The sequence below is a fragment of the Pteronotus mesoamericanus genome, unplaced genomic scaffold (assembly GCF_021234165.1).
Source record: "Pteronotus mesoamericanus isolate MK-2021 breed Mesoamerican mustached bat unplaced genomic scaffold, CSHL_Meso_final scaffold_54, whole genome shotgun sequence".
NCBI classification, from domain to species: Eukaryota; Metazoa; Chordata; class Mammalia; order Chiroptera; family Mormoopidae; genus Pteronotus; species Pteronotus mesoamericanus.
In genome coordinates, this window is record NW_026555321.1 from 37,879,640 (window position 1) to 37,906,107 (window position 26,468).

At 47.6% G+C, this 26,468-nt stretch overlaps 1 protein-coding gene across 2 annotated transcripts in view; it reads left to right on the forward strand.

Annotated features, from left to right (window-relative positions):
- CACNA1D (calcium voltage-gated channel subunit alpha1 D) overlaps nt 1-26,468 on the forward strand; it is a 304,169-nt gene that overhangs the window by 237,354 nt on the left and 40,347 nt on the right. For both annotated transcript variants that reach the window (XM_054595570.1, XM_054595569.1), the window contains 10 exons: nt 934-993; nt 3,576-3,682; nt 5,003-5,090; nt 5,713-5,820; nt 5,908-5,960; nt 7,338-7,484; nt 9,256-9,457; nt 11,552-11,710; nt 13,108-13,218; nt 21,283-21,366. In XM_054595570.1, coding sequence (XP_054451545.1) covers nt 934-993; nt 3,576-3,682; nt 5,003-5,090; nt 5,713-5,820; nt 5,908-5,960; nt 7,338-7,484; nt 9,256-9,457; nt 11,552-11,710; nt 13,108-13,218; nt 21,283-21,366 — 1,119 coding nt within the window. The remainder of the gene's footprint in view (nt 1-933; nt 994-3,575; nt 3,683-5,002; nt 5,091-5,712; nt 5,821-5,907; nt 5,961-7,337; nt 7,485-9,255; nt 9,458-11,551; nt 11,711-13,107; nt 13,219-21,282; nt 21,367-26,468) is intronic.

Below are 26,468 nucleotides of genomic sequence, written 5' to 3' on the forward strand. Positions count from 1 at the left end.
TAAGTAGCCAACATGGCTTCTTCTGCAAGCAGTCTGCAGGCAGTTTCAGCTGCCTTCTTTTTGGCTGAGGTTCCTTGCGAGCAGCCTTAGTTGCATAGTGGTCAGATTTCTTGCTGCAGCCACCTGACACCGCCACCCCACCCCCCGCCCGGCCCCCATGGCTCTGAGTAAAGGCAGAGACCCCAGAAGGGGCAAATAGGACTTGGTTGATTGGGGAGTAGATGGTGTTTTCAGGAATGCTGACAAAGTAGCCTGGACTGATAATTCAAAAACCAGGTTATCTGTTCTTTGAGTGGGCCCAGAGAAGTTAAAAAAGCAGTATTGGGAAAGAGGAGTGTTAGATTCAGAGCAAGGTGATAAGTGAAACTCTTCCTTGAGGAGTTATCTAGACCTGCACATTGGTGCGGGGGAGGGTGTCTACTCACTGATTAAATGGGCTGGAATTGAAGGGAACATATGGAAGGTTCTGGCCCTATTTAATGGCCCTTACGTCGTTATTTACATTTCTCCGCCAATGTAAAGCTCAACTGGATAGCAGCATATTTCATTCAGCCAAAAATGCAGTTAAAAAATGCAAAATGTGTGTAAGACTCTAATTTATCTGGTGCCACAAGTAATTTGTCAATGTGATGCTCTGATGAGAAAAGGTTATTAATAAAGCACTCTTAGAAATGAGTCTCTGTCTGAGACATGAGACTGAGGAGCAAGTTAGCCTGAGTGGTTAAAGCAGGTAAGTATTTCCGAGTGCTCTATGTTGGTCATAAAGATGAGCTGATATTGGCCCAGGTGGGGTATTTATGAGCATCTCTGCACTTACCTCCACGGTGGCAGGCTTATCCAGGGAGGGACCCTGCCTGCATGTGGGAGTCTACCCCTGGGTGTGTGGCTATTGTCCAGATGCCTTTTTCTCATTTTCATTGTTGTACTTTTCAGATACTGGGTTACTTTGACTATGTTTTCACAGCCATCTTTACTATTGAAATCCTGTTAAAGGTAATGGCCTTTTCATTGATCTTTACATACTCTAACACAGCTGTAGCAATAATAGTTTCAATCGCTTGTTTACTTCCCAGATACTAGGTTATGCAGATTATGTCTTCACTGGTGTTTTTTGCATATGAGATTGTTTTGAAGGTAGCGGGTCCCACAGCCTTGTGTTTAAGGGATCTCCTCCTGCATGTGACACAGCAAAGCAGAATGAAGTGCTTTCGACTGTTTTTTTATTCTTTGCTGTCTGTGACCAAGCTTATACTTGTTTTTTTAACCAAAGGATTTTTTCCTAAAACTTTTCAACTTGTTTTGCTCTTTCTTTTTCATCTTTGATGCATGTAAGAGTTTCTTTGGCTTCATAATAGTGACTGGAATTATGTTTTACTCTTTTAAAATTTTTTTGTTCTCTGAAATATGTCAACTGATAACAGATACATCACTACCTGTGAACTTTCTTCCACCCTTCCTGATGTCAAAATCAGAGGAAAAGCACTTTTCCTTTGAAGTGAATGGATCTCTTTTTATTTCTTTGATTGAATTATGTTTCAGTGGCCTAAAATAACAACAGCACTATTTTCTTGCAACAGGATTTGCAAGATAACTTGGATCTTGTTGTGTTAAGATATTTTACATCTGTTGTAATGAATGGGCTCACATTTACACAAACAAAAGGAGCACCTTTTTGGACAGGGCGCCCTGATGTACCAGCCGTGCATGAGCTGCCAGGTACCATTGCTGCACACGGTTTGTGTAGTGACGGTGAAGGCCACCCCGGGGCGAGCTCAGTCCTTCTGTACCAAGCTTCCTGGAGCCCACAGCAGAGAGCCAAGCACCCCCAGACTTGCTATGTGTTGTGGGTTGGAGCAGTACCGGACAACTGTCAGAGCAATGGCCACCTAGTGGGGAGACAGTCTGGGAAATGACGACTTTCAACCGCAATTTTCTTTCAACCATTTTCAGTTTTTTGTATGTGCATCTTAGGAAAAAAATGTATTTTATGAGTATATTAGACAACTGTGGAACTTGGGCTCTTCATAAAATCTTCTATAAAATGAAACTTCACTTAACATTGCTTGTGAATGGGATCCTTCTTTTCTTTCCACTATGATTACTTGGTAATGAAAACATTCACACAACACCAACTAAACAACCAACCCCTGTTTAAACATTTGTTAAAAATCTAAAAGTCTGAGTTCATTTTCCTGCCTTTAAGCCAGTGAATTTTGTTGACAGTTCTAAGTCAGACCCACGGGGGTCACTGAGCAGAGTCTGGCAACGGTTTCCATGGTAAGAAGCACCGATGCGGAAGGCAGGAAGGCAGGCGGGCACGGGGCACAAGGACACTCGCCCGGCCTCTGCCTGATCCCCAGCTGCTCTTTATTTTAAATAATTTTCCTTCTCTTCCTCGAATTAAATGGGGGAATATTCTGTTTAGTCTGTGCTATTTAGTCTGTTAACCTGGTTAAGTGAGGTTTTATTTTACTTTCCACATGCCTTAGTTGTTAAATGAATATAGTTACTTTTGGGCTTTGGGGCAAATGAGATACAAGATTATTTAAAAGAAAAAAATAGTGCTTTAAATTCTGTATGTTTGCCTCAGTGACTTAAATCTTCCAAGTCATTCTTCATTTTGAAAGTATTTTGGAGAGTGGAGATAAGCTAAAACAGGAAGGATTCAGAAAATGGAGATTTGCCAAGAAGCATCTGACATCTGAAATGGAGGTTCTTGGTGGCCTTGGGAAGATTTGGAAGGCTTTTTGGTTATTTGGATTAAGGCATGAAATTGTCATTTTTTGTAGCTCAGAAAAGGTTGAGTATTGGCAATTTCATGTGGTCCAAGTTTATTAGTTCCCAACTCTGCCTCTCCTCTCCTATACTTACGAGTCTTCCCCACTTAAAAAAATTCTTTTAACGTAAACAGTGAATTCTTTGTATTTTGCTGTTTTCACTCCGGGGATACTTCCTCACTGAACTCCTTTTCCATTACCAGTGGGCTGCAGGTACACATGGCATGTGACTAAAGCACAGTGAGACTGACTCAGGTGCGCTGTTTGTGACAGCTCCCGGCGCACCTTGCTAGAACTGCAGTAGCGGAGTGGGAAGAGCTGTTTAAAGTGGATGTGTTGCTAAGGACCACAAAGATCAGTAAGGGGGCCTCCCTGGAAAAATGCCAGTTTCTATGCAGACATAGCCCGTGAGCCCTGGACTGTAGGCTGCCAGAACCAGCGTTTTGTAGGGAAGCCAATTTGTCTGGGCAGCACTTACTGCCTAACAAGTATGGTCATGTGAACTCTCTCCTGAGACAGGCTCTTTGGACAAGCCAGTGATTACTCATATTTGAAATTGGTTGTTCCTGCAATAAAGTCTAAATTGTTCTCTTCTTTTAGAATGTCCCCCAAGTCAGCTGCCCTTTTTCCATTTTTGAACAAATGATTCAGTTGCTCAGCCCTGTTGGTTTGCATTTCTGGCTTCATAACACACACTTGTTAATAAAGACAGACTTTCCTCAAGGTTTTATAAAGAGCCCAGGTTTCTTTTCCTCTGGGGAGAAAAAGCAGTAAATCCACCCATGATTCTGCTTATAGATGACGACTTTTGGAGCTTTCCTCCACAAAGGGGCCTTCTGCAGGAACTACTTCAATCTGCTGGACATGCTGGTGGTTGGAGTCTCTCTGGTGTCATTTGGGATCCAGTAAGTATTCTGGGGTGTGGGCGTACATACACACAGGACTGTTGGGCAGGATGGTTTACATGAGGAATGTTAACATGATCTGTAAAGGCTAGGCATCATTTTAATAATCATATTTAGTTACCTGGGAAACCTTAATTGGTACCCATGCCAGAAAGCACTGAGATAATTCATGCTTTCATGCACATTGCTACCTTGGGCTTATAATACTCTGTGATATTTGCTTTCAACAGAGAGTAAAAGAAGCCAAGTTCTCGTCCAGCGTCCTTCAGGGGCTGGTCCCAGCACCTTGAGGGCATCCTCTTCTGGGGCCTCAGTTCCTCATCTGTATGAAAGGAGCAAGGACCCAGGTGGCCTGTGGGGGCCCTTTCCTATTGGATAGTGAAGGTTCCCTTCATCTCCGGGATATATGAACCCCCCTTTTCTTGCCTCTACAATTTTCAACTAGGAGGGGGCTGAGACTACAAGTTAGGGGTCTAGGTCCTTTTCATGGCATTTTGCAATTTCTGGTGGAAAATAGCCTGAGCTGTACCCTACCTGCTTGTGGTACCCAGAGGTCTGGAGCACAGGGTCCAGTGGGAGCCATATAGCCACAGCTTGGAAGGACATTCTAACCATTATCTTTGCAACTTCTATAAGTTCCTGGCTATGTCTGCCCTCTCCAGCGGCAGCCCTTGCCCCCAGCCTCTCGAATGTGCTCGGGCCACGCCCAGCCACCGGCCCTGCTAAAGGAGCGGCACACTGTCACACAGGACCTGCCTATCTGATGCTCCCTGGGCCTGCCTGCAGCCCCTTCCCCCTTTGTCTAGCTAACCCTCACTGCCCCTGGACTCACCTGGGTATCACCTCCTTAGGGGCCTTCCCAGACTCTCCAAGGTGACATTCCTGTGGCTGCGTCACTGCCCATCTCTCCCACTAAGAAGTGGATTCCTTGAAGGCCAGCGAGGCCCAGCCCCAAAGCACTGCAGAAGAGCCCCAAAGCTAGAAAACAAAACCAAACAAACTAACCAAAGCCTAAACGCCGTGGAGTACTACCTAGCATTTACATTGAATGAAAAGAACAAAGCAAATTTCCTCAATTGTGTCTCTGCTGAGGTCAGCTGCACACCTGCCTCAGGGCCCCTGCGAGAGGGCCTGGCCGAGGAGGCCCCATGGATTGTGGCCATGGGTCATTTGTGAGCCGCGGGGAGAGGTTGGCTCAGCTCCACGTGGGTCCCACCACGCTGTGTCATGGTATTAAAGTGAAAGCCGAGTGTAATGCCTTCATAGTGTTTCATCCAGCTCTAATAAAGGGCTTTCTTTCCTCTCTATTCTTTTCCTTAGATCCAGCGCCATCTCTGTTGTGAAGATTCTCAGGGTCTTAAGGGTCCTGAGGCCACTCAGGGCAATCAACAGAGCAAAAGGACTTAAGGTTTGGGCTTCTCTCCTCCAGGCTGGGCTTACTTTGGTGGGGTTAGCCGTAATGGCTGACTCTACTGGGCCAGAGCTGTGCTGGGGCCTGAAAGATTTTAAAGTGGGTTCTACATTTGTAAAGGGCATTTCTATCCCATTGAGCTGCCTCTGCCAAGTGCTGATACCATTTTTAACTATTATTATTTTCTTTATTTTTATTCATTTAAAATATTTTCTTTATGTGATTACTGTTTATTTATTACCTTTTACATTATTAATAGTGTTTACTTTTGTCTTTAAGTCTATTCTCATACAGGTTGTATAAAAGGCCAGAGGGTTTGCATTTTCCTAAGGCCTTTTATGGGGTAGGGAGTCTTGTGGGCCTGTGTGCCAGGCAGGGACGCATCCATGGCAGGGAACCAAGGTGGGACCCGCTTACAGGGTGCTCTTCCTAGGCAGCCGTGATGCACTGGGGGTAACTCCCCACAGATAATTACCTGGAAAGCGAAGTACCACAGAAGTGGAAAATCGTATACAAATGCACATACACGTAGACAGTCTTGGCTGGTTAACTGTCCCCGTGGCTAAAACAAGAAAGGCAAGTCGTGCCCCTCCATTCTCTCCCTGCTCTCTCTCTCCAGCATGTTGTCCAGTGCGTCTTTGTGGCCATCCGGACAATCGGCAACATCATGATCGTCACCACCCTCCTCCAGTTCATGTTTGCCTGCATCGGGGTCCAGTTGTTCAAGGTACAGGGACATGCCTTGGAGCATGAGGCCCAGGTGATCTCTTCAGGGGCCAGCTTGCATTTGACTGTCTGTCTGTTTTGTACTCAGGGAAAGTTCTATCGCTGCACAGATGAAGCCAAAAGTAACCCCGAGGAATGCAGGTGAGTGTCCTGAACACAGGAGCAGGGAATTTGGAAGAACAGATGGAAGGCTTCCGGATTCACTTGTGCTAGCATTTTGGAAGTCACCGACTGCAAGAGGCCTGTGTGCTCAGCCCATGGTTGGAGGGATGGAGGGCTTTTGTTCTTTTGTTTGAAATGAAATTCACATCCAATGAAGGTAAACATTTTAAAACATACAATTCAGTGGCATATAGAACAATCACATAGTAGTGTAAGCACCACCTCTATTTCCAAAGGTTTCCGTCACCCCAGAACAATGGATAGGTGGCTTTGATGTTTGGTATACAATCTGCAAACTGGGGTGGGAGCACTGAAACCTAAAATAACAATTGTGAAACGCCCCAGAAAGCTCACCCTATAGTCACATGGATAATTTTTCCCCAAACCAGAACTCAGAGCTCAACCCCTAGTATTCAGGTGCTGGCTATCGCCTTCCCATCACCCGCATTTTGGCCATATTTCCATTCACAATAATGGGTAGAGGAGAGACAAGGTGGGAAATACTCATGCCCCTTATCCTAAGCTGTGCAGAAGAACATGAAAGCAGACATGGAAGCCACTGCCTAAAGTTCTAAGACTGTGCAGAAGTCCCTGCTTTCCATCCTTCTGAGATGTCACCAAGTGAGGTCCGGCTGCCTGCACTGGTTTGGATTTCTTTTCAGTAGACTGTGCAGTCAGAGAGCACCAAATGTAATGAGGTTGTGACTCTGCACCTCCGGGGGCACCATTCACATGGGCTGTGGGGTGGAGGGCTCCTCTAGAGTTGAGCTGCGCAGCAGCACAAAGACACCTTCCCTTCCTTCTTTAGGCCCCTGCTTCCTCATCTGTGAAGTAAAGACATTGGGCTCCTTCCGGAAATGAGATTCTGTGAGAATTACTGTGTGGTGCCAGAAATTATAGATGTCTCTGGGGGAAAAAAACCTGGGAATATTGTTAGTATAAAGAGAAGGAATTTGATTAAAACTAAAATGCAGATAAGAGGATACCTGGGCTTGTTTCCCAGAGCTTATGGAATTCTCCATGGCCAAAGCTTTTAATTCTTCAGTGTACACTTTGAGCCCATTGCCTATGAGAGATGTTTATTGTTCAGTAGTTTTCATTTGTTATCTGGCATATGCCGGTGTCTGCCTAGTTGCTCTGGAGAATCCTCATTAAACTAGTAGTTACGCAACAGAACCGGAGATTAGGTTGAATGCAGAGCAACAGGAGGAGGAATGCAGACACAGATGGCGCAGTGCTCGGATCGGTGGCCCAGCTGGCGGGCTGCGCGTGACTGTGCCTGCAGGTGTGGGATTGGAGCAGCCATGACCGATTTCATGTCAGACCAAGGCGACCCACACTTCTTCTCCTTTCTAGGGGGCTTTTCATTCTCTACAAGGATGGGGACGTTGACAACCCTGTGGTCCGTGAGAGGATCTGGCAAAATAGCGATTTCAATTTTGACAATGTCCTTTCTGCTATGATGGCGCTTTTCACGGTCTCCACGTTTGAGGGTTGGCCTGAGTAAGTACAGAGAACAGATGTCTTCGGGGAGGCTCCTCCTTGCTTTGGGGTCCTCTAGGCTGATCCATCTCTTCTGGAGTGAGTCCTACTTCTTTTATCCACAGGCACAGGCTTTTCCTGTGACTTTTAAACTTCGGGCCACTTATCAATCACTTCTTGGGCCACAGGGTCCCTCTGTTTGATTAGGCAAAGGATTCACCTGTGTGGCCAACTGACAGGACTCTCAGATTTGGGAAGCAGGGTAGGGGCACAGATCCCAGGCTGGGGGCTCATCTCTGCTACCTCCTGGGGAGCATCTCTGGATGGGAATGGGGGTCCTTAGAGGCATTTGTCATGCCAGCTCCTGTTGGTAGCTATATCAGTAAAGCTGCCATTACACTAAAGAGGGGTCTTTGCAGTGTCCCAGACCATTCATTCATTCTTTCTTTCTTAGTACTAATATGTACCATGTGTGGATGACTGCCATTGTGCCATATCTTTCACTGAGGCACTCACTCATTCATGAAGTATGCTTTTGATACCAGCTCCATGCAGCATGCTCTGTTATGCACTGTGGAAATTGTCTCCACATAAGTTCTTCCCTTCAAAGTCCAAATTCAATTAGACTGTCAGGTGATCAAACTAGGCAGGAGGGTCTTTTATGTCAGAGGTGTGCAGAATAGGGTCCTGAAGAATGGCTAGGATTTTGATGGGCAGAGTAAGAAAAACAGAAGGAAGGAGGCAGAATACAAAAGGAGAGTCTCTTGTACCTCTGTTACTCTCTGGCACCTCACCCCACATCTGGGCCAGCAGAACATAAATACATAGGTAGAGTCCTGAATGTCAAGTTCCCGTGCCTAGAGGAATTGCACAAGGTGGACAGGCTGATCTTCTCAGGCTGGCAGAACTCTCTGTATGCATGAGAGAGTCAGGAATCTTCACAGGAGTGCCTGCGGGGTAAAGGATGGCTGGGTAGGGCTTGTTCATTAAACTGGTCCTGAGGAGAGAAGAGGCATGGAGTAAGATCTTCTACTCTACACAGGTTTTGAGTCTTAGGTTTTGAACACTGTGCTTTAGCAAATCAGGGTGGCAGATGAGGGGAAATGAATAAGTTTGGAACTTGGGGGTCAGAGGATCTGGGCTCTGCCCCCAAGCAGTTGATCTTGGGCACTTAGATCCCCTTCTGAGCTTCCATCATATGAGGATGACAGTGATGTCCACCTTTCCAGATGGATGTAATGGTGTGTAGCCCAGTGCACCCAGGGGCTGGGTGCCCTGGAAGTTGAATCAGCATCAAAATGAGGCTGAATTAAACTTGGGGGTGTGATAGTAATTTCCCCTCTTCCTGTTGAGTTCTGCTGAGCCTATATTTAATTTAGTGTGCATTTCAGTTTGGGGAAGCTCCCCGGGTTCTTTGGAAATTCGTGGCCGCTTGCTTGCTATTGTCTTCACCAGTCTATATACAGTTTTCAGTTCGGAAAGTGTCCACATGAGATGTTCTTCCTCTCTTCTATCTGTGAATAAGAAGGTGCATTATTGAATATTTGTGAAATCTTTTGTTTTTCACAAATATTCAATCACAAGCATATCCCAGGTGCCGGGCTGACTGGACCTCACACTAAGGAGGGTGCCTCAGACACCTGCCTGTGTCCAGGGGTCTTGGGGAGGGGGCTCCAGTGAGGGGTCTGACAGTCAGTGACCATGGTGGCATTCAGAAGGAGGACACGCCTGGGCCTGGGCTGCCTGGGCTGAGCGGTGCTGGCGGTGCTCATTTGGTCCTTCTGTTCTCCAGGTTGCTGTACAAAGCCATCGACTCGAATGGAGAGAATGTCGGCCCGATCTACAACTACCGCGTAGAGATCTCCATCTTCTTCATCATCTACATCATCATTGTTGCTTTCTTCATGATGAACATCTTCGTGGGTTTCGTCATTGTCACATTCCAGGAGCAGGGGGAGAAAGAGTATAAGAACTGTGAGCTGGACAAAAATCAGGTTAAAGTCACACACTGTTTGGGCTTCCATCCCCCCAGCAGGAGAGGAATTGCTTCTCCTTTGGTGGTTCCCCCATGCACAGGGAAAGGCACTGCCTGTGTCTGTCCCTGGGGCTTGGGCCCTGTTCAGAGCACACCCACAGCCAGTCTGAGTCATCACTGTTGAAAGTTAGGTTCCCAGATACAGATTTGACTTTGTAATTGTGGAATCCACCCTCAGACTTGTGGGTGAGACTTCAGAGAGGTGCTTGGGCCACCTTCTGTGGTCATGACCCACCAGTGACAGCTCAGAATCCTGTAGGGTGGTGTGGCCAGGGGCCAGGAAGCACCCAGTGACACTCCCAGAGTTCCTAATGACAGTCTTTAACTCCTCAACTTCGGCACTATTGACATTTTCGGCCAGGCAGTTCTTGTTGTACTTTGTAGGATGTTTAGCAGCACCCCTGGCCTCTACTCACTAGATCCCAGTAGCACTCCTCTACACCCAGCACCAATCCCTGTTTTTGGTGAGAACCAAAAACATCTCCAGATGGTGCCAAATGTTGCTGGTTGAGAACTGTTGACTTAGGAGGAAGTACGCTCTCACACCACAGGAAAAGTCACTAACTTTAAACTTGGGACTACAGCTGCAGTGGCAGTCATCTCTCTCTATCTAGCATCTTGTTTTAACCAAGATGATAGAGGCAGGGGCTTTGGCTCTGGTTGTGTGATGATGGGAGGGAGACAAGTAACCTGTGTTCTCATCCTGTTCTACCTGCACTTGCTCTGTGATTGTGGGTGCGTCCCCAATCCTCTCTGGGTTTGCTTCTTTATCTCTAAATTGAGGGCATTCCGGAGTTGCTTTTAGAGGTCCATTTCAGCATGAAAAGATTGTGAGATCAAGATTCTACTCTGGGAGTTTCCCCCAGGTCCTCTATCAGTAGCATCTCGGTTTGACAATGACAGAGTGAGCAAGAATAATCTGCCAGCCTAGGCTTCCTGCGGGAAGTGGCTGTGGTGAGGCAGTCTGTCTTGGGCAGCAGTCATGCCCATTGGGGGAAATGTGAGGACAGTGCTGCCTTGTTTTGTAGGAAGATGTTGCTTTGAGTTGTCAGGACATCTCTGCAGATTCCATCAGTGACAGTCAGAGAGAGGCCGGGCCTAGCTCTTCATCCCCACCAAGGAAGAAGACTGTAAGGGCAAGGCCCAGGCCATCCAGACAACACCAGAGCTGAAATCATCGCCACCCAAGGTCCACAACTGACCCAAAGCGGGGGGCTCTGGAGTCAACGTGTGAGGTCATAGCAAGGCCAGGTCCTGGACAGAGGGAGCCCGTCTGAAGTCACAACCCAGAGTCCAAGCAGAAGAATGAGAGTAGCTGTGGGCTGAGGCGTAAGCTGAGCTCTCGCAGCTGGAGGCTCCTCCTGGGCTTGCTCCAAAGAGTGGACCAGTTTCAGCCCCAGAGTGAGTAGGTGCAATAGTGTTCTAGCCATCATTACCGACCCAGAAGTCTGAGGACACAGCAAGCTCCTGAGCCTCAAAAGCTCCCAGATGGACCCACAGCTCACTCACTATTAGGTACTTACAGTTAACACACTCTGGCCTCTGAGAGGTGAGTCAGGTGTGTCTATCCTGGAGCAGCCACAGGGCTCCAGTCTCAGACAGTGAACCCAGCCCCTCTGGTTCTCGAGAATTTCTGTGCCTTTTGACACGGTTTCCTTTCCTGGAGGACAGCAGGGCAGGAGAACTACAGATGCGATGACTGGCATAGAGGAATGGCAGGAATAAGAATTGGGTAAGGCCTCAAGGCTCTGCACTCTGCTATCTCAGGTGGGCAGTTTGCAGCTCTGAACTCAGTTTTGTAATAAGTAAGATGGAAGCAGAATGGGGGATCTGGTCACCCCCAGGTTGCTGTGAGGATCAGAAGAGGTGATGGAGCTGGGGCCCTTTGTCCCTGATGCAGAGTGGTACCTATGGGGGTTGCCTAGTAGTTTTCCCCTTGGTCCTGGGTCCTTCACAGCAAGTGCCACACTGGCTCATTCAGAGCAGGTGAGAGCTGCGTCCTCCTTCTGTAGACGTGCTCAGGTCCCCTCGTTGCTCTTTTCTGCCGTTGCAGCGTCAGTGTGTTGAATATGCCTTGAAAGCACGTCCCTTGCGGAGATACATCCCGAAAAACCCCTACCAGTACAAATTCTGGTACGTGGTGAACTCCTCGCCTTTCGAATACGTGATGTTTGTCCTCATCATGCTCAACACACTCTGCTTGGCCATGCAGGTAAAAATGAAGACACGTGGAGATGGGGATCATGTCTGGGCCTTCTGCATAGTCCCATGCCTCAGATTTTGAGGGTCCAAGGCCAGCCCCTCACAAGAGGATGAGTTTGATTTTCTGATGAGTCAGGGCTATAGTTTGGTCAGAGTTCCTTTCTTAGCTAACAGTCTAAGGAGTTTAAGATCGCTCTTTGGTTTAAGAGACTATCCATACAGCATGACCATAGGTAACATTTCCTTGGAGCTTGAGCATTCAACTCTGTAAACATTTACTGGGAGCCCCCTGGGGCCAGGGAGTGATTGACTAATGCTCTGTCTGTGTGGAGTTGGACAGACAGGGGTTCCAATCCTGACTTGACTCCTCACCAGCGGGCAACCTTGGGAAAGTTATTTAAATCCCATGAACCTGCTTTCTTTATTGGTAAAATGGAAAATCCATCATACCTACCTCAGGTATAAAGTTTATGCTAGGTAATTTGTGCCAGGCACTTTGTTTTGGGCCTGTCACAGAGTTGGTACCCAGTGTTGAAAATGACACCTAAGTCCCATTCCTCAAGGAATTTCATATGGCAGCAGGGTATCTTCCTGTTCATGGAGCATTAGAGTTTGACACATTGGGGGTAACAAGTACAATTCCCTTTAATTGGCCAAGCTGGATTACAGTGTATTAACAGGTTTAAGCGTATTAGCACTGTTACTTTTAATATAATTCTGTATATTTAATATTAACACTGTAATTAATAGAATTAACAGTTAGCTTTTTCAGCTGTTTTATTGTCTGGTTACACTAGGACAAGAAGCAAAGACCAAGGTCTAGATCCAGTTTTCAATTTGACTTTAAGAACTTGGGCAGACCAACTCCCAGTGCTGTCTGGCATGTGGTTCTACAGACGGCCAATGATAAATTTTCTATCGCTTCCCTTAAATGTAAGAATTCTTTATGTGTGAGAAGGACCATGCACTGATGTAGGGGAAAGTGGGAAGTCAAGCTAATACTGTCTTATATTGAACGTAGAACTAAATGGCATAAAGCTTATCTGGAACCAAATCCTACCTTTATTCGTAGACATTTGGGTGGATTCTGCATTGTGCCTGGGTCATGACCCGAGTATAAACCCTGCCAGAGGGAGGGATGGGTTCCTTTTCTCCTGAGCAGAGGACATTAGTGTCTTTCCCCTTCATCATCCAGTCATTCTTATCTCTTCAAGGCCCCCCTGCACTTTGTGGGGAGGGCTTGTGACCTGGCATTGCCAGGGGAGTCACTGGGAGAGGGTGCTGGGCTGTGTGGGGTGCCTCTGTGTCCACCGGGAGGACGGACACCTGCAGCGCAGAGGGCTGGGGGCCTCTGCCCGCGCGTTGGGAAGGAGCCTCTGAGAACCGTGCCACTGTCTTCCTCCACAGCACTACGAGCAGTCCAAGATGTTTAATGATGCCATGGACATTCTCAACATGGTCTTCACTGGGGTGTTCACTGTCGAGATGGTTTTGAAAGTCATTGCATTTAAACCTAAGGTGAGTCGCTGAAACCACTTTTCAGAGGCTGTTGCCGAACCACCCCAGAGAAGCACCCGCTTCCTGTTAGTCTTGTGTTACTGAATTATGCTGAATTGTTCTGGCCGCTAACTGGGTTATCACCTGCGAACATTAAAATCTGATTAGGGCATCTATATACATATGGGAAAATAAGTCTACAGAAACAAAACCTCATAAAAACAATTCTAAGAAAAAAGAGAAGGGAGGAGAGAATTGGGAATTGGTAGAATGGAGATTGTTTTAAACCTGTTTTTCTGTTTCTAGAATAGCATGTATCCAGCAATTTCAGAGAGACTTGCTTCATTACTGGAGCCCTGGAGAAATTGTTTTAGCATAACCCATCAGAAAGAATTTGGCTGTGATTTTATTTTTAGATTTCTAGGGTAAAGACTTTGGTTTCATTTGTTCTTGGCCTACAGCATCTTTTTTTACCTTTTTTGGAAAGTTCTACCAGCTGCAGACCCCTCATTGCCATGCCACTTTTTGTTTACTTAATTTAGAAAATTTTCATTTAGGACAAAACAAGACATAAAGTGCATTAAACTGTGTTGGACAACTCAGCATGTTGTGTCTCTGGGAGGGAGTGGATCATTTCGCAGCCGTCAGTGTCTGCAGTATGAGGCAGATAGGACGGCGTCGAGGAGCACACGCTGTTCTAGATTCAAATCCCTAACTTCCACCAGTGCATCAAACAAGTTCCTTAGCTGCTGTGTGCATCAATTTCCTCATCCATAAAATGAAGACATAATAGTCCTATTTCATAGAGTGCCTGTGAGGAGTAAAGAATTGCTAGATGTGCCGTGTGTAGAAGAGTGCTTGGCAGGTAGTAGTGCCGTGCTGACCTACCACCACCATCATCATCTTCAACTAATGATGTTCCCGTGTTCTAAACACCTGGACAGAGGAGCAAATCCTGGCTGAGCTGTGGGACATTTAACCCTCAGTTTCTTTTCTAGCAAAGCCCCAAACTGTCAGAGTTAGAGAATGACAAGTTCAGTGACCCAGTTATTGGTTCATCTCTGTGTAAGGTATCTGTAATTTAAGACTTGGATTATGGAATGATGATTTCACATATTCCATATTTGTGTGGAATTCTAATTTGAAACTGTTCCTTTCTTTAATTTGAATTAATTTCTATGCAATCTCTATCAGCTCTTTGTGGACCCAAAAGAAAGGACACTTGTAAGTGACCAGTTGGGGTGATTGCAGTGGGGTCACATTTGGCACTTTTATGCATGGCCAGATGTTATTTACTGTGACTTGTCCATATCTATACATATAAACATTGCCTCCTTTTCCAAATTCATCTTAATTTCCTTTGGAGATTGTGGTTTGCTTCCCTCTCACCTTTACTTCTTCAAATAATATTTGTTTGAACTGATGGAAAAGTTTGCAAACTAAACATCAAAAGTACTTGAGAAATGCAACACGGAACATATCTATGGAGCATTTCCTAGACCCCCTTGGCCATGTCTTCCCTTGCCTGGCGATTAAGCTCTGAAGTTTTAAAAGCTTGTTTGTTCTAGGCTGAAGAGAAGGCCCACTTGCCCATGGCATGTGTGTGCGAGAGTGTGAGAGTTTGAGTGTGAGCATGTACGTGTGTGTGTGTGAGTGTGAGCATGTGCCCGCAGCAGGCCATGACATCCAGGGCTCACTGCACACTGCTCTGCCGAGTAAACTGCTGATCCTGACCCTGGAGGGGAGTTCAGGGGCCTGGGAACAGGCTGGAGGCACCAAGTGAAAATTTATAATCTGTACTACTGATCAACCAAAGTTTTAAAATGAGTAATTTCTGCCAGAAATTGTGCTGTTTTGTACTTTTACTTAGCAAGATATGTGCATAGCATAAGAGAACCTCAGATTACAATTGAGAAATTTTATAACAGCAATATCAGCATCTCTGTGCTTGGGGAGCTCTGTCGCTGTGTTCACCGCAGCCAGAGGAGAAGATTCTATGCTGTTTTGTGCGTGCAGAGCAGGAGAGAATCACTTCAGCAAGATAGATGCAAAGCTCTGCTTAAAGCACTCCATGACTTATTCTTGTCTTTTCCTCAGTGTTAACACCAGTCTCAGCGAGCAGGCTTTCACAGACAGGTCGGGGAGGGCCGTCCCTCCCAGTCAGAGGGGGAGTCGGGGCTGAGGAACCACGTGGCAGAGGCTGCAGAGGGAAGAATCATTGAGGAGATGGCCACATGAGATGAAAGGCTGGGAAACCTGGCCCATCAGTCCCATCTCAGGAAAGTCTTTGTTCCCTTTGAGGAGCTTTGTAACAGGGTTCTCTTGGGGCAGCAATTGCCATAGTGAGCGCCAAACCTTGTAGGAGAACTCCTCAGCACCTCTCTCAGGAGGGCCTAGGTCCCAGCTGTTTTATAATTTAAATACAGAAAGTGAGTTAGACAATACCCTTCCTGCTAGGTGAAGTGTTGTAGGAGAAAGAGTTAAAGCAAATCGAGAAAGCTGGCCCTGGGGTCCTCTGTAATATTCAGGAGCCTGACCAAAAAAAGGGGCCTCCTGAGACGGAGCACATTTAGGGGGACAAGGTCCCAGGACCCACAAGGTGAGGTCACCCAGCCTCCATAAACAGGAGGGGCTGAGGTGGGCTGAGGTGGGTTGGGAGCTTGCCGGTGGGGGAGGCAGGCTCTCTGCGTGCTTATCTCGCTGGGTCAGGTAAGAGTGCAAGGTGGTGAGAAACCAAAGAGCCAAGGTTAGGGCAAGGCAAGCAGGCCTGTTTAGTGTGTTGTATCAGCTCTCAAGGGAAAGTCACCTATCAGGCATTGACCCCATGCACTCTAGGTTGTGTTTTCAACTTGGAGTTGACTGTGCAACCCTAGGGTTTTGAAAAGTGGGCCATCATTTAGATAAGAGACAACCCTGCTCCTCTGGCCTTTCCCTCCAGTACGCCCTGGGGAAACCACCAGAATTCTCTGATGAATTCTGTTGATCCAAGGAGGGAGTGAGGATGAAGGGTCTTTTCTAGAGTGCTGGCTTCTGCAAGTAGGAAGAACACTTCTAATTTTCCTCAGGCTTCTTCTTTGTGCTTCTGGATGTTACCCATCTGGCGTTTGGTCTGGTACGTGTTTGAGCCAGGTTACCTGCCTTGGTTGTGGGCCTATCCCCAGAGAGCCATACTTTGTTCCTGAGTCTTAAGCCATAAAGTATTTTGATCTTGCTTCTACCTCAACAATGTCTAATTTACACACCCAGCCACTTGTACTTGATGAAAGCGAAGAGCAGTTAGGTTTGGGGAAAGAAGAAAGAGTTTTAGTGCTGACCACACGCTTCTGTGCAGAGCTGGTGCACAGTGGGCGCTGGTTCGTCTGAGTCCACCTGCCTCCTGAGAAGAACATCTGATATTGTCTTTTCCTTTTGGTGATCACATATAAGGTAAATGATTGGTCTTAATGGCAAAATAACAGTCCAGTTCTTCCTCTCCTTAACTAGAACTTTATGTCAGATTTCTTCATGGGTTCAGCTTGTTCCTTTAACAATGGGGTTTCTCAGAACTCTCTCCTGGCCCCCTTCTCACCTGGTAAAATGGGTACCTGCTCAGGGCTTCAGTGGTTACCTCCATATCATCCAAATCTCTACTGCCCTCCTCCCTTCTGAGTTGCCCCGACTGCTAAGTCATCTCCCTGCCTCTGGCCTCAGCCCCTCTCTCTTTGTCTTCCATATGCTCCCTTTGTAAAGCCAAAGCTGACTCTGCCGCTCTTCCAGCGAAATTCTAGTACTGGCCACCTTTTGCATGAGAAACATACTTTTCTTAGTCTAATTTCAAAGTCTTCCACTAGAACCTTGGCCCATTTACATTTTTGCCTCATTTCCAGCCACTCCCTCCCTGTCAGTCTTTCTCCCTACCCCGTCCCCAACTGTTAACATGCTAGACCTTTCCGTGGCACACGCTTCTGTTATTCTTTAATGCCTGTCTGAAACATTGCCCTCTGTGACACTGTCCCTACCAGCCTAGACAGAATCAGCTCCTTGTGCTGTTAGAAGCTTACAGTGTGTTAGCATCATCATTGCTCCTTCATGTCTCCCTCCCCCGCTAGCTGATGTTGTAGGCTGGTTCTTCTTTGTCTCACATGATGCCTGCTATAAACTGGATGCTCAGTAAACACTGGGAAATGAGGAAAGGAATAAATGGGTGAGCCCTTAGCTATACCCTCCTGGCATAAGAGGGTACCTGGTTTTCTATCGCAGATTTTTGGGCAGAGTAGAGTGGCCAAAAGTGAATATGTTTCCCTGTAAACCCTCACTTGAACTTTGGAAAGGCTTATGCTAGTTAGAAAGCTGCCAGCTACAGTTTCTGTGAGAAGTTGGCAGTGTGGGTCATACCGTGAGTCAAACCCTACCCTGGCAGAAACTGGTAAGTGCTCTGGCTGCCATGGTCAATAGCAAAGGCAGGTCATTTGTAAAAGGCTTCTTCAGATCTTCAGATGAGACCCAGGCCTTGGGCTGCTTTTCTGTTTCTCATGGGTAACCATTCCACAAGCGCTCTCCCCAATGTGTGCTGAGTCAGTGCTGCATTCTGGCTGGAGGCCCAGGCTCTGCTTCCAGGATCTCACATGTGGACAGAAGATGGACATTGACACACAATCAGAATAGAATTCTAGGAAATCATGGAGCTGCCTGGCCCCAAAACACACTTCCGTGTGGTTTATGATTTTAAATTTCTAGAGTCAGCATTGTTTCCAGGTAATAGATGTTATTGCAAGTGGGTGATTTGCTTGGTCTTTTCAAGCAGATGGAGCTGGACAAAAAATAATGTGAGGGCCAACTCCAGCTAGGCTGGTTAAGGACAGCTGGTTCCACTTGAGGGGCCCTGGCCTCGGAGTTCAGCTGCAGGAGAATTTGTTGTCAGTGGCCAAGAGAGATAGAGCAGGGCCCTCTGTTGGAAGACAGTGTCTAATTTTCTGGTGATACCACAGTTTGGTGGGAAAGGGGAGGGGGCTGAGTCATGTTCACTTGACAGTGATTTTATTACAAAGGAGGCTACTAAGTAGGGAAACAGAATGTGGGAAGAAAGGGCAGGCTGGCATTTTCAGCCTCCCCTGGACTGAGCAGAGTCACCCGGTCGGAGTCTGTGATTCCAGCCACCTACCCCGGCTCAGGCCTCCTGTTTCCTGGGTTAGGGGGGCAGCCCTAGAGTTTTGTGAGTGTGAGGGATCCTCTGGAAAGAGAGGTGATGGGATTGCCAAAAAGTTCCAGTACCCCAAACGTCAAGACCCTATCACGTTGATTTAAAGTGATTTTATACAGCAACATGAGCCACAATGACCCATTGGACAATAGTTTGTTGGCTGATGGAAATGATCCAAAGGTGAATACTGATAATTCTGGATGGAGAGAAAGAAGCTCTTCAGGAGTGAAGTCCAAACTAGGTGACATGGGCTGGCACCCAGCGCACAGGTAATGGGCTTGGCCTCAGGTAAATGACGAACTGCAATGGGAGGAGCAGAGCTCACGGGCCAGCGTGGCCAGGGGCTGTCCTTGTGTTGGACACGAGAGGAGGAGGACTGCTTGGTCTTCTGTTCTGTGAGGACACTGGCGGCCCAGCTGTTACTGATGACTAAGGGTGTTATTCAAGCACCGGCTTCTCTCTAGAGGAGAGGGAAAGGATCACCAGACTATTTTGAGCTTTTGAGTTGCAGTTAAGACTGTGAAGAAAGGGCAGGCCCTGCCGCTGAGAGCGGCCTGCCAAGGCTGCTAGTCACCCGGCTGTCTGTTACACTCACAACAGTGTGTGTCATTTCAAAGAGAATCTGTATCCTTACCCCCTGGGACATCCACAGCAGCACTCAGTGCACCCTCTGATCTTGCTGACATTTTGGTTTGGAGACTTCCTTGATGAAGGAAGCAGTGTGTTCCTTTATGTCCTGGTGCAGACTCTTCATCTCCCCGCTGACCAGCATGACTGGCATGTTAGTAGCACTAGTCTAGTCCTCATAGTGGCCCATCTTTCCTCAGTTTTGCTGGCCAAGAATCATGTACCGTGCGAAGAAAAGCTAGAAGCTGTAGGATGTGGTATTTGTCAAGCAGACCTTCCCATTAGACTTGGATCCACGGGCCATCAGAGCTGGTGCAGGTGAACTCCTCTGTTCACTTGTTACAGGACTGACATAGGGGTCTGGGAGGGTGGCGGTTGCCGAGGGTAACGGGTGACGGAGGCACTGTGATTGTAGGAGGGGGGGAGAGAGGTAAAGCCTGGGTCAGAAGTCATGACAGTCGGGTGGGAAAATCTTACATCACTGAAAATGAAATTTTGTACAAACCCAAACCAGCAGTCAGTGTCACAGCCCCCCATGCGTGCAACCGGAGCAATTAACAGTAACGAGAACAAACATGCCGACCCCAGCTATTAGGACAGCCAGCATGTCCACATTTTCTGTTGTGTCATAAAAGGCTGGAGCTCTGAAGTGACAACCTCTGTGCCTGCATTTGCTCACAGTTCATGGGACCTGACACTTAAAAGGGCCTTCTGTTTGGTTTTCTTGATCCAGCATGAGGCCTACCCAGTGGTGCGCACACTGGGCCCCTTTTTTTATATTATTCACACCTGAATTTTTATTTCCAAAACATGTTCTGACTTTCTAAAAAGACACAGCGGGTTTACAGACAGGGTTGTTGGCCCTCAGGCTGGAAGCCTCTGTGTGCAGTGCTGCCCACTAGCCCCTCCGATCTCAGCCTTCCTGGGGCTGTCGGGAGACGGCAGGCACTACTTTAGCACCTACCTTGCTGAGCCCAGAAGAGGAAGTAAAACGCATGGCACCTGTATATGGATTTGTAAGTCACACTTACGGGGATGTTGTGCCTTCAGAATTGTTGCAAGATATGAGGACCTGAAAAAACGAGCACTGGGCTGAATAACTGATAGGAAGAGACATTGCAACAGGTCAGGCACTCACTGGGTTCAAGGGTATTGGGGTTAGTGGAGGAGGGGGCGGAGTCATCAGTATAGTGTTCCTTTCTAGAGTGGTAGACTTGCAAAGACCCCAGATTCAGTGATCAAGATAGGAGAGTTGCTGAGTCACCATGAAGTGGGTGGAAGTCACGAGGATCTGAAAAGGTCCCCTCAGGGAGGTAGCATTTGACCTGACCTTGAAGGAGGAAGTGGATGTGGGCAGATAGTGTTGGGGTGGGGAGGCATCAGGAGATAGGGAAGAGCCTGTAGTGGTTTTGATGAAGGGGAAGGAGTCCTCTTAGCCTGGAGGGTGAAGAGGGAGGAAGAGAGCAAGAGCTGGGTGCAAGGAGAGCCTGCTGGTGACTTGGGCTTCCCTCTGTGACAGGGGGAGCCCACGAGCCTCCTTGACATCCGTCTGTGCTCTTTTCCTTTGTAAGACCTGCCATGGCTTCCCCACAAGGGCCCCCGTCCACATAACCCAGAGTGTGCTTCTCTGCCACACTCAGTGGCTTGGGCCTGTGTGTATCCCTCTGCCTGTCTCCCCCTCAGCCATCACCACACGTCTGCATCCCTGTCAGGCAGGGAGCAGTGAGAGGACAGGGACTTGTCTCAGGCACACCCTCGGTAATTCTTGTTGGACTGGAGAGGAGGGGGCAGGATTACTGGTTTGTTTTAAAAGCACAGAAATGAGTGGGTGGAATTCCTGTTCACAGTGCTCTTTAAATAGGGAAGAGAAGGAAGTGGGGTGACTGGGGTCCCTGTGGAAGGAGCCAGAGAGGCTTTATCTTCCATCAGCATGTGGGGGTTTGGGCTTGTCACCCTGGGTTTCAGAGCAGAGTTGCCAAGTGCCTGCCTCTGTCCTGCAGATATTCTGCTCAGTTTGGTGCTGCTCAGGACCACAGGTGTGCGTTGTGTGTGTGTGTGTGTGTGTGTGTGTGTGTGGGCAACCTCTCCTACACATGCAGGTGCACATCATCCTCTGTGTCCCTTTCCACCAGTGGACAGTATTGTTGCCTCCCTTTGGCTCTCCTACCCCATCTGGTTGCCATGGGTGCTGTAGGGCCTTGGATGTGTCCCCATATGGTCCGTGTGGCGTTTCATTCATACATGCTCATAAATGTCTGCCCCCTGCCTGCTCTGTCCAGGGGTATTTTAGTGACGCCTGGAATACGTTTGACTCCCTCATCGTAATCGGCAGCATTATAGACGTGGCCCTCAGCGAAGCTGACGTGAGTATGCGCCCACCCGCGGCCGCCTGCCTCTTATCCTCTGTCTGTGCACACTCTGTTTCCCCCAACCCCGCACTGGCATCACCTGGACAAGTCACAGATCCCAGTTTCACTTCATCTAAAACCAGAAATTTCCTAATGAGAGCTGCGGAAAACAGGCCTTTCAGGTAGAGCCTTATCCTGGGCTTTTTTAGAGAGAGGTCATCTTTTGAAGGACTATTTTGCAGCATTACCCACGTCACTGGTAGGCAGGGTAAGATAGGCGTCTCTTATTGTTTTTATTTTCTGTGTCAGCAGTGATATCCAAAGTGATGTATCTATAACATGTTTGTTTTAGGGCGGTTTTTCAAGTGGCCGGGTGGCATAATGCTAGAACGTTCCCTTTTTATAACACTGTCCTTTTCTTCTTTTTTCCTGTTGTGCCTCATCTCTTCTGTGGCTTCTGAATGCTTGCCCTAACAGCACTATTTCACTGATGCATGGAACACTTTTGATGCCTTAATTGTTGTTGGTAGCGTCGTTGATATTGCTATAACTGAAGTGAATGTAAGTAGCAAACTTTGTGTCCTACAATGTGATTTGTTTTGTTGAGTCTAACATAGAGGAGACTATAGAAACCCCCTGACCCAGGGACCTCTGTATGCTTTAGAAATTCAGGCACACATCTCTTTTGAAAGACTAAGACCATTCTGTGGTCTCCCTACCCTCACTCCATTCTGTTCCCCTGAAAGAGAGTGGGGAAGTAAATGTAGAATTACTATTTTGGAGTGAAAACATTATTTTAATAGACTATCTCGTTAAAATGTTAAGGGCTAGGAGTTAATTATGTTTGTGAACTTTAGCGTTCACTAGCTGTGTGACCTTGGCACATCACCTGACTGCTTTGTGCCTCAGCTTTCGCAGCTATAAAATGGGGTTTATAATGTGTGCTCTGATACCCACAATGGCTCTGTGAAGGCATAGGAGGGAAATGCCACAGTTGCACCCTGAGCACGTGGCTGTCATCACCTGTCCCCTGAGTTTGCTGAGTCTGACTGGTGACACTGGGGAGCGTCCCCCATCCTAGCTCCCCAAATGGTGATGCCGACTGGAAGCTGCTCAGGACCAGGGGAATGAGAGCTTAGTGCACATCAAGCAAGGGTCGGGGGGCGTCAGTACTCCTTTGCTGCGCTCAGTTGAATCCTTTGATGAGGGAACAAGCAGTGTGGCAGGTGGCATGACCCTCTCTCCTCCGAGAAGCATCCTGAGAACCTCCTTCAAAATTAAGAGGCTTGGAGAAAGGGGAGCACCACCTCCAGCTGGCTCCTCTCAGCTCTGACCCATGCCTAGACCAATGGGCCTGAAGTGGGCAGAAATGGCCCTGCCTGCCTGGTCTGTCCCAGCTCATCAGCAAGTCTCTGTGGGTGTCATGTGTGTACCAGGTTGTGTAGAATCCTTTGTGGGGTCAGCAGAGCATGGGGCAGAACCGTTGTGTAGTGTCGGCTTCCTGCTCCATGTTACCAGCCCAGCCCCTCCCCACACTTGGCTGGGAAGGGGCTGCCACGCTTTGCCTGGCTGACATCTGCAGAATTGCATGTCCATCCTGGTGCCCAGATAGTCTGTGTCAAATAAGGACAGTGAAATTCCTTTATGCCACTGGTTTCGGGGGCAGGCTGATTCTGGAATGTAGACTAGTGGGCCTGCCACTGGCCTGGGAGTCCTGAGACCTGGCGGTTCTAGTCTTAGCTCAAAACAACTCGTTGGATCTGGGCCTCACATCTTTCTTGGATCAGCGAGGGTGAATGAAATCTGTTCTCCCTGCTTCATAGGTATGTTGGGATAAAATAATATGAATATTTGTGAAAACACTTGCTAAAAAACCCCCAAAGTGTTAGGGAGATAGAAGGGTATTATTGTAAGATTTTCCATGCAATAATAAGTGAAATGGACTATAAGATATTAGCATGTGCATGAAGGTATGACATAAGCCTTATAACACCCAAATTCATGCCATGAGAAGGTACAAAAATGGCATTTTACATCTCCTAATCTCCATAAGCCCAGACTTATAAAATTCCACTTCATGTGAAATATTCCATAAGTCAGCTATAAAATTACCATTCATAATGTATAAATTATTCTTGGTTATAAAATAATCTGGTGTTAATGGGAGAACAGCAGGACCCTAATTCAGCAGCCATGGGCCCTCTCCTGAGTTTATTAGCGGACATCTGCCAGCTTAATCATCTTTCAGTGAAAAGCACTCATAACTTACATCAAAGTACACTTACATGAAAATTCTGAAACAGGCCTATGTAAGTCAGAGAGGGTCTATAATGGAAATGAAAATATAATAAACTACAATTTTAACAGGCTTCCCTAGAGCACTCAGTGCTTAAAGTGTTGTGCAGGTGTTGGATATAAATGCTTAGTTTCTGGGTACCAGGATGTGGCCAAGGTTTGCTCACTAAGTAAACAAGCAGCACATGCCTGGCTTTCCTGCTGTCTCGCCCTGTGTTGGGCGCAGGAGCCTACCACGCCTGTCGCTTCTGGCCCAGCCTTGCTCATCAGTGTCCCCGTGTTGTCCTCCTTTACCTCTCTTTAGTTAAGAAAGCCACAGGTCTACAAAAGCCCATGCTAAGTTTTCTAGTTAGCATTCAATGCTAGGGTATCTGTATGGAACAAGCTGTCACTGGGCCCATTCCAGACATTTAATCAGATTTCAGGATCACACTGGTAATCATACCCATACTGTCCTCTCAGTCAGTAACATTTCCCCTGGCCAGATGTAGCTTGAGGCCAAATCATCCTCAACCAGTGGCAATCCCAGTTTTCTGCCCTGGGCCAGTGGAATGCCCCTGTGGGAGATCTCAGCATTTCTGTGCTAGGCCTCAGTGCGGAACGAATGATCCAGGCCACCTTCTCATTTATTCAGTCATTCAGTACATGTTTATTGGACATCTAGAATTCTCAGGCCATGGGGGAAGCTTGGGGGAGGCACAGAGATAAGAGAGACTGGGTGTCCTTAACTTCTGATGATATAGCTCTCTGAGTGGGCTGTTGCCTCCTACACTGCCGCACTGATGCCGAGTCCCCTGGGGTAGCAGCATACATGGTGTCCCTTAGTGGCCTTGTCCCCTGAGCTCCTGGGTCAGCTGAGCACGAACACTCTGGTCCATTGTTGGCTGTTTTTAGCTGCCATACGTCATCATTATTTGCAATATTAACTTGCTGTGCTCTCTCCCCCAACCTCTGTTGATCTTTATTTTCTGTTGCCTAATTGATTTTCATGTTTTATTTTTAGAAAATTGTAGCGGCAAGTATATATAAACATATATACGGTGAAGTCATTAAAGCAAAAGCACTTTAAAGACTGTATTCTCGTTTTTGGCTTCCCCACCTTTGGTTTTCACTGAGTTTCACAGGATGCGCTACTGGTCATGGTCATCTAAATTGTTTCTCATCCTACGTTGTCTCCAGCCTGGGGCCTGAAGCTGAGGCCATCTGGGTCAGTCAGAGTTGGCTCTGTGACCTGCCCACGTAATCTTCAAGAATGAATAACCTGGCCCGGAAATGAGGAAATGGGAAATCGAGCTTGCGTTTATATTCTTTGCAAAACAAAGCAAAACAAAACAAAAAACCAAAAAACAGTTTGGATGGCCCTTTCCGTTGTCCTGCTTGCATGCCCGCCCAGCCCTCTCCATCCCGCTGCCCCTCCCATGGCCCAGCCTGCTCTGCTCATGGTGTGATAGCTCTCGTGGACTTGTCTTCCTCACTTTTGGTCATCACATCACCAAGCTGCTAAAATGTCAGACAATAACTAGCAAGCTTCCTTTTGCTCCTTTTTCGATGCTCATTTGCTCTTTGGTGAAATGACCCAGCAACATACTCTCCCTATCACGGGAATGGCTGCTTTTGCCATTGTCATTATTGTCGGGGGGCGGCAGGCAAGGACTTATTTAGAGGCCATGTATGCCTTGCTGTTACTCACTGAAGAGCATGTCAGAAGCCAGTAGGGAACTCATTTCTAGGGACCCAAGAGTTGCCCCGACTCGTCAGGTGTCCAGCTTGGACAAGGTGGCCAATAGCTGCAGTCACCTGCTTGCTCTGAGCCCACAGTCAGGTTTTTCAGCCCTCCATTCCCTACGCTCACCCTTTTGTAGGTGCCAGGTCACTGGTTTCTGGACATAGACTCAACAATCCCAAGTATAGAATCCCCACCTGCCTGAGGTGTTACATGCCAGGTCTGAAGTCATCAGAAGGAGTCTTCCCCCAAAGACTGGGTTCTCCAGGACACCTAGGGTTAACTGGCTCTGGGATGCTGGTTTGTTTCCTGTCTGAATTGAAAAACTGCATCCTTTCAGCTTTTCCAGGAAAATAATTGGAATTAATTCAGAAAGCGCAGACTGATCCCTTTGGTTGCACTTGGGAAACTTAGGGCTTGTTTGGCTTCTGCAGTTGCAGGGGGGCTGACCCAGAGCCTGCATCTCCAAAGCCTGCTTGAGGGCCCCGGGAGAAGGGGCTGGAGAGAACACAAGAGAGCCCCAGGGATCTAAGGAGCCTTCTGACCTGGGCATATTGTTTGGCCTCCTGAGGCCAGGGGCCATCTCCCTGCAGGGGTCCCAGCTGAAGACTGGTATCTCAGGGTTGGAAGGAGCTACTGAGGTCATGTAGTCAAGCCCCGACATGACCCTGAAATTCCCTCTGTTGAAAACTGATCACGCAGCGCCTAACAGATGTCTCTGGAAAGCTGCCAAGGGAGTGAATCCTTTTTCAGTCTCCTGTCCTCTGGCAGTGTCCTGTGTGGATCCCAGGCGTCCCGCAGGATGTCCTCCTCCATTCCTTGTAAGGAAGATGGGGGTGGAGCCCGGGCTCTTCACATTCAATTACTGAACCCGCATCAACTTCCCAAGAACCCACTGTCAGCTGTAACAGTGCAAGTGGGCTTTTCAAATGGTCCCACTCTGTATGTCTGATCCAGACCTACAAGACATTAGCTGGTGTGGGTGACCAGAGGAAGATGTGGCCCAGCTTTATGCTGTCTAGGACTGCGGTTCTTGGCTTTGGCAGCATGTTAGTTAGAATCACCTGGGAACTTTTAAAACTCCCAAAGCTTAGGCACC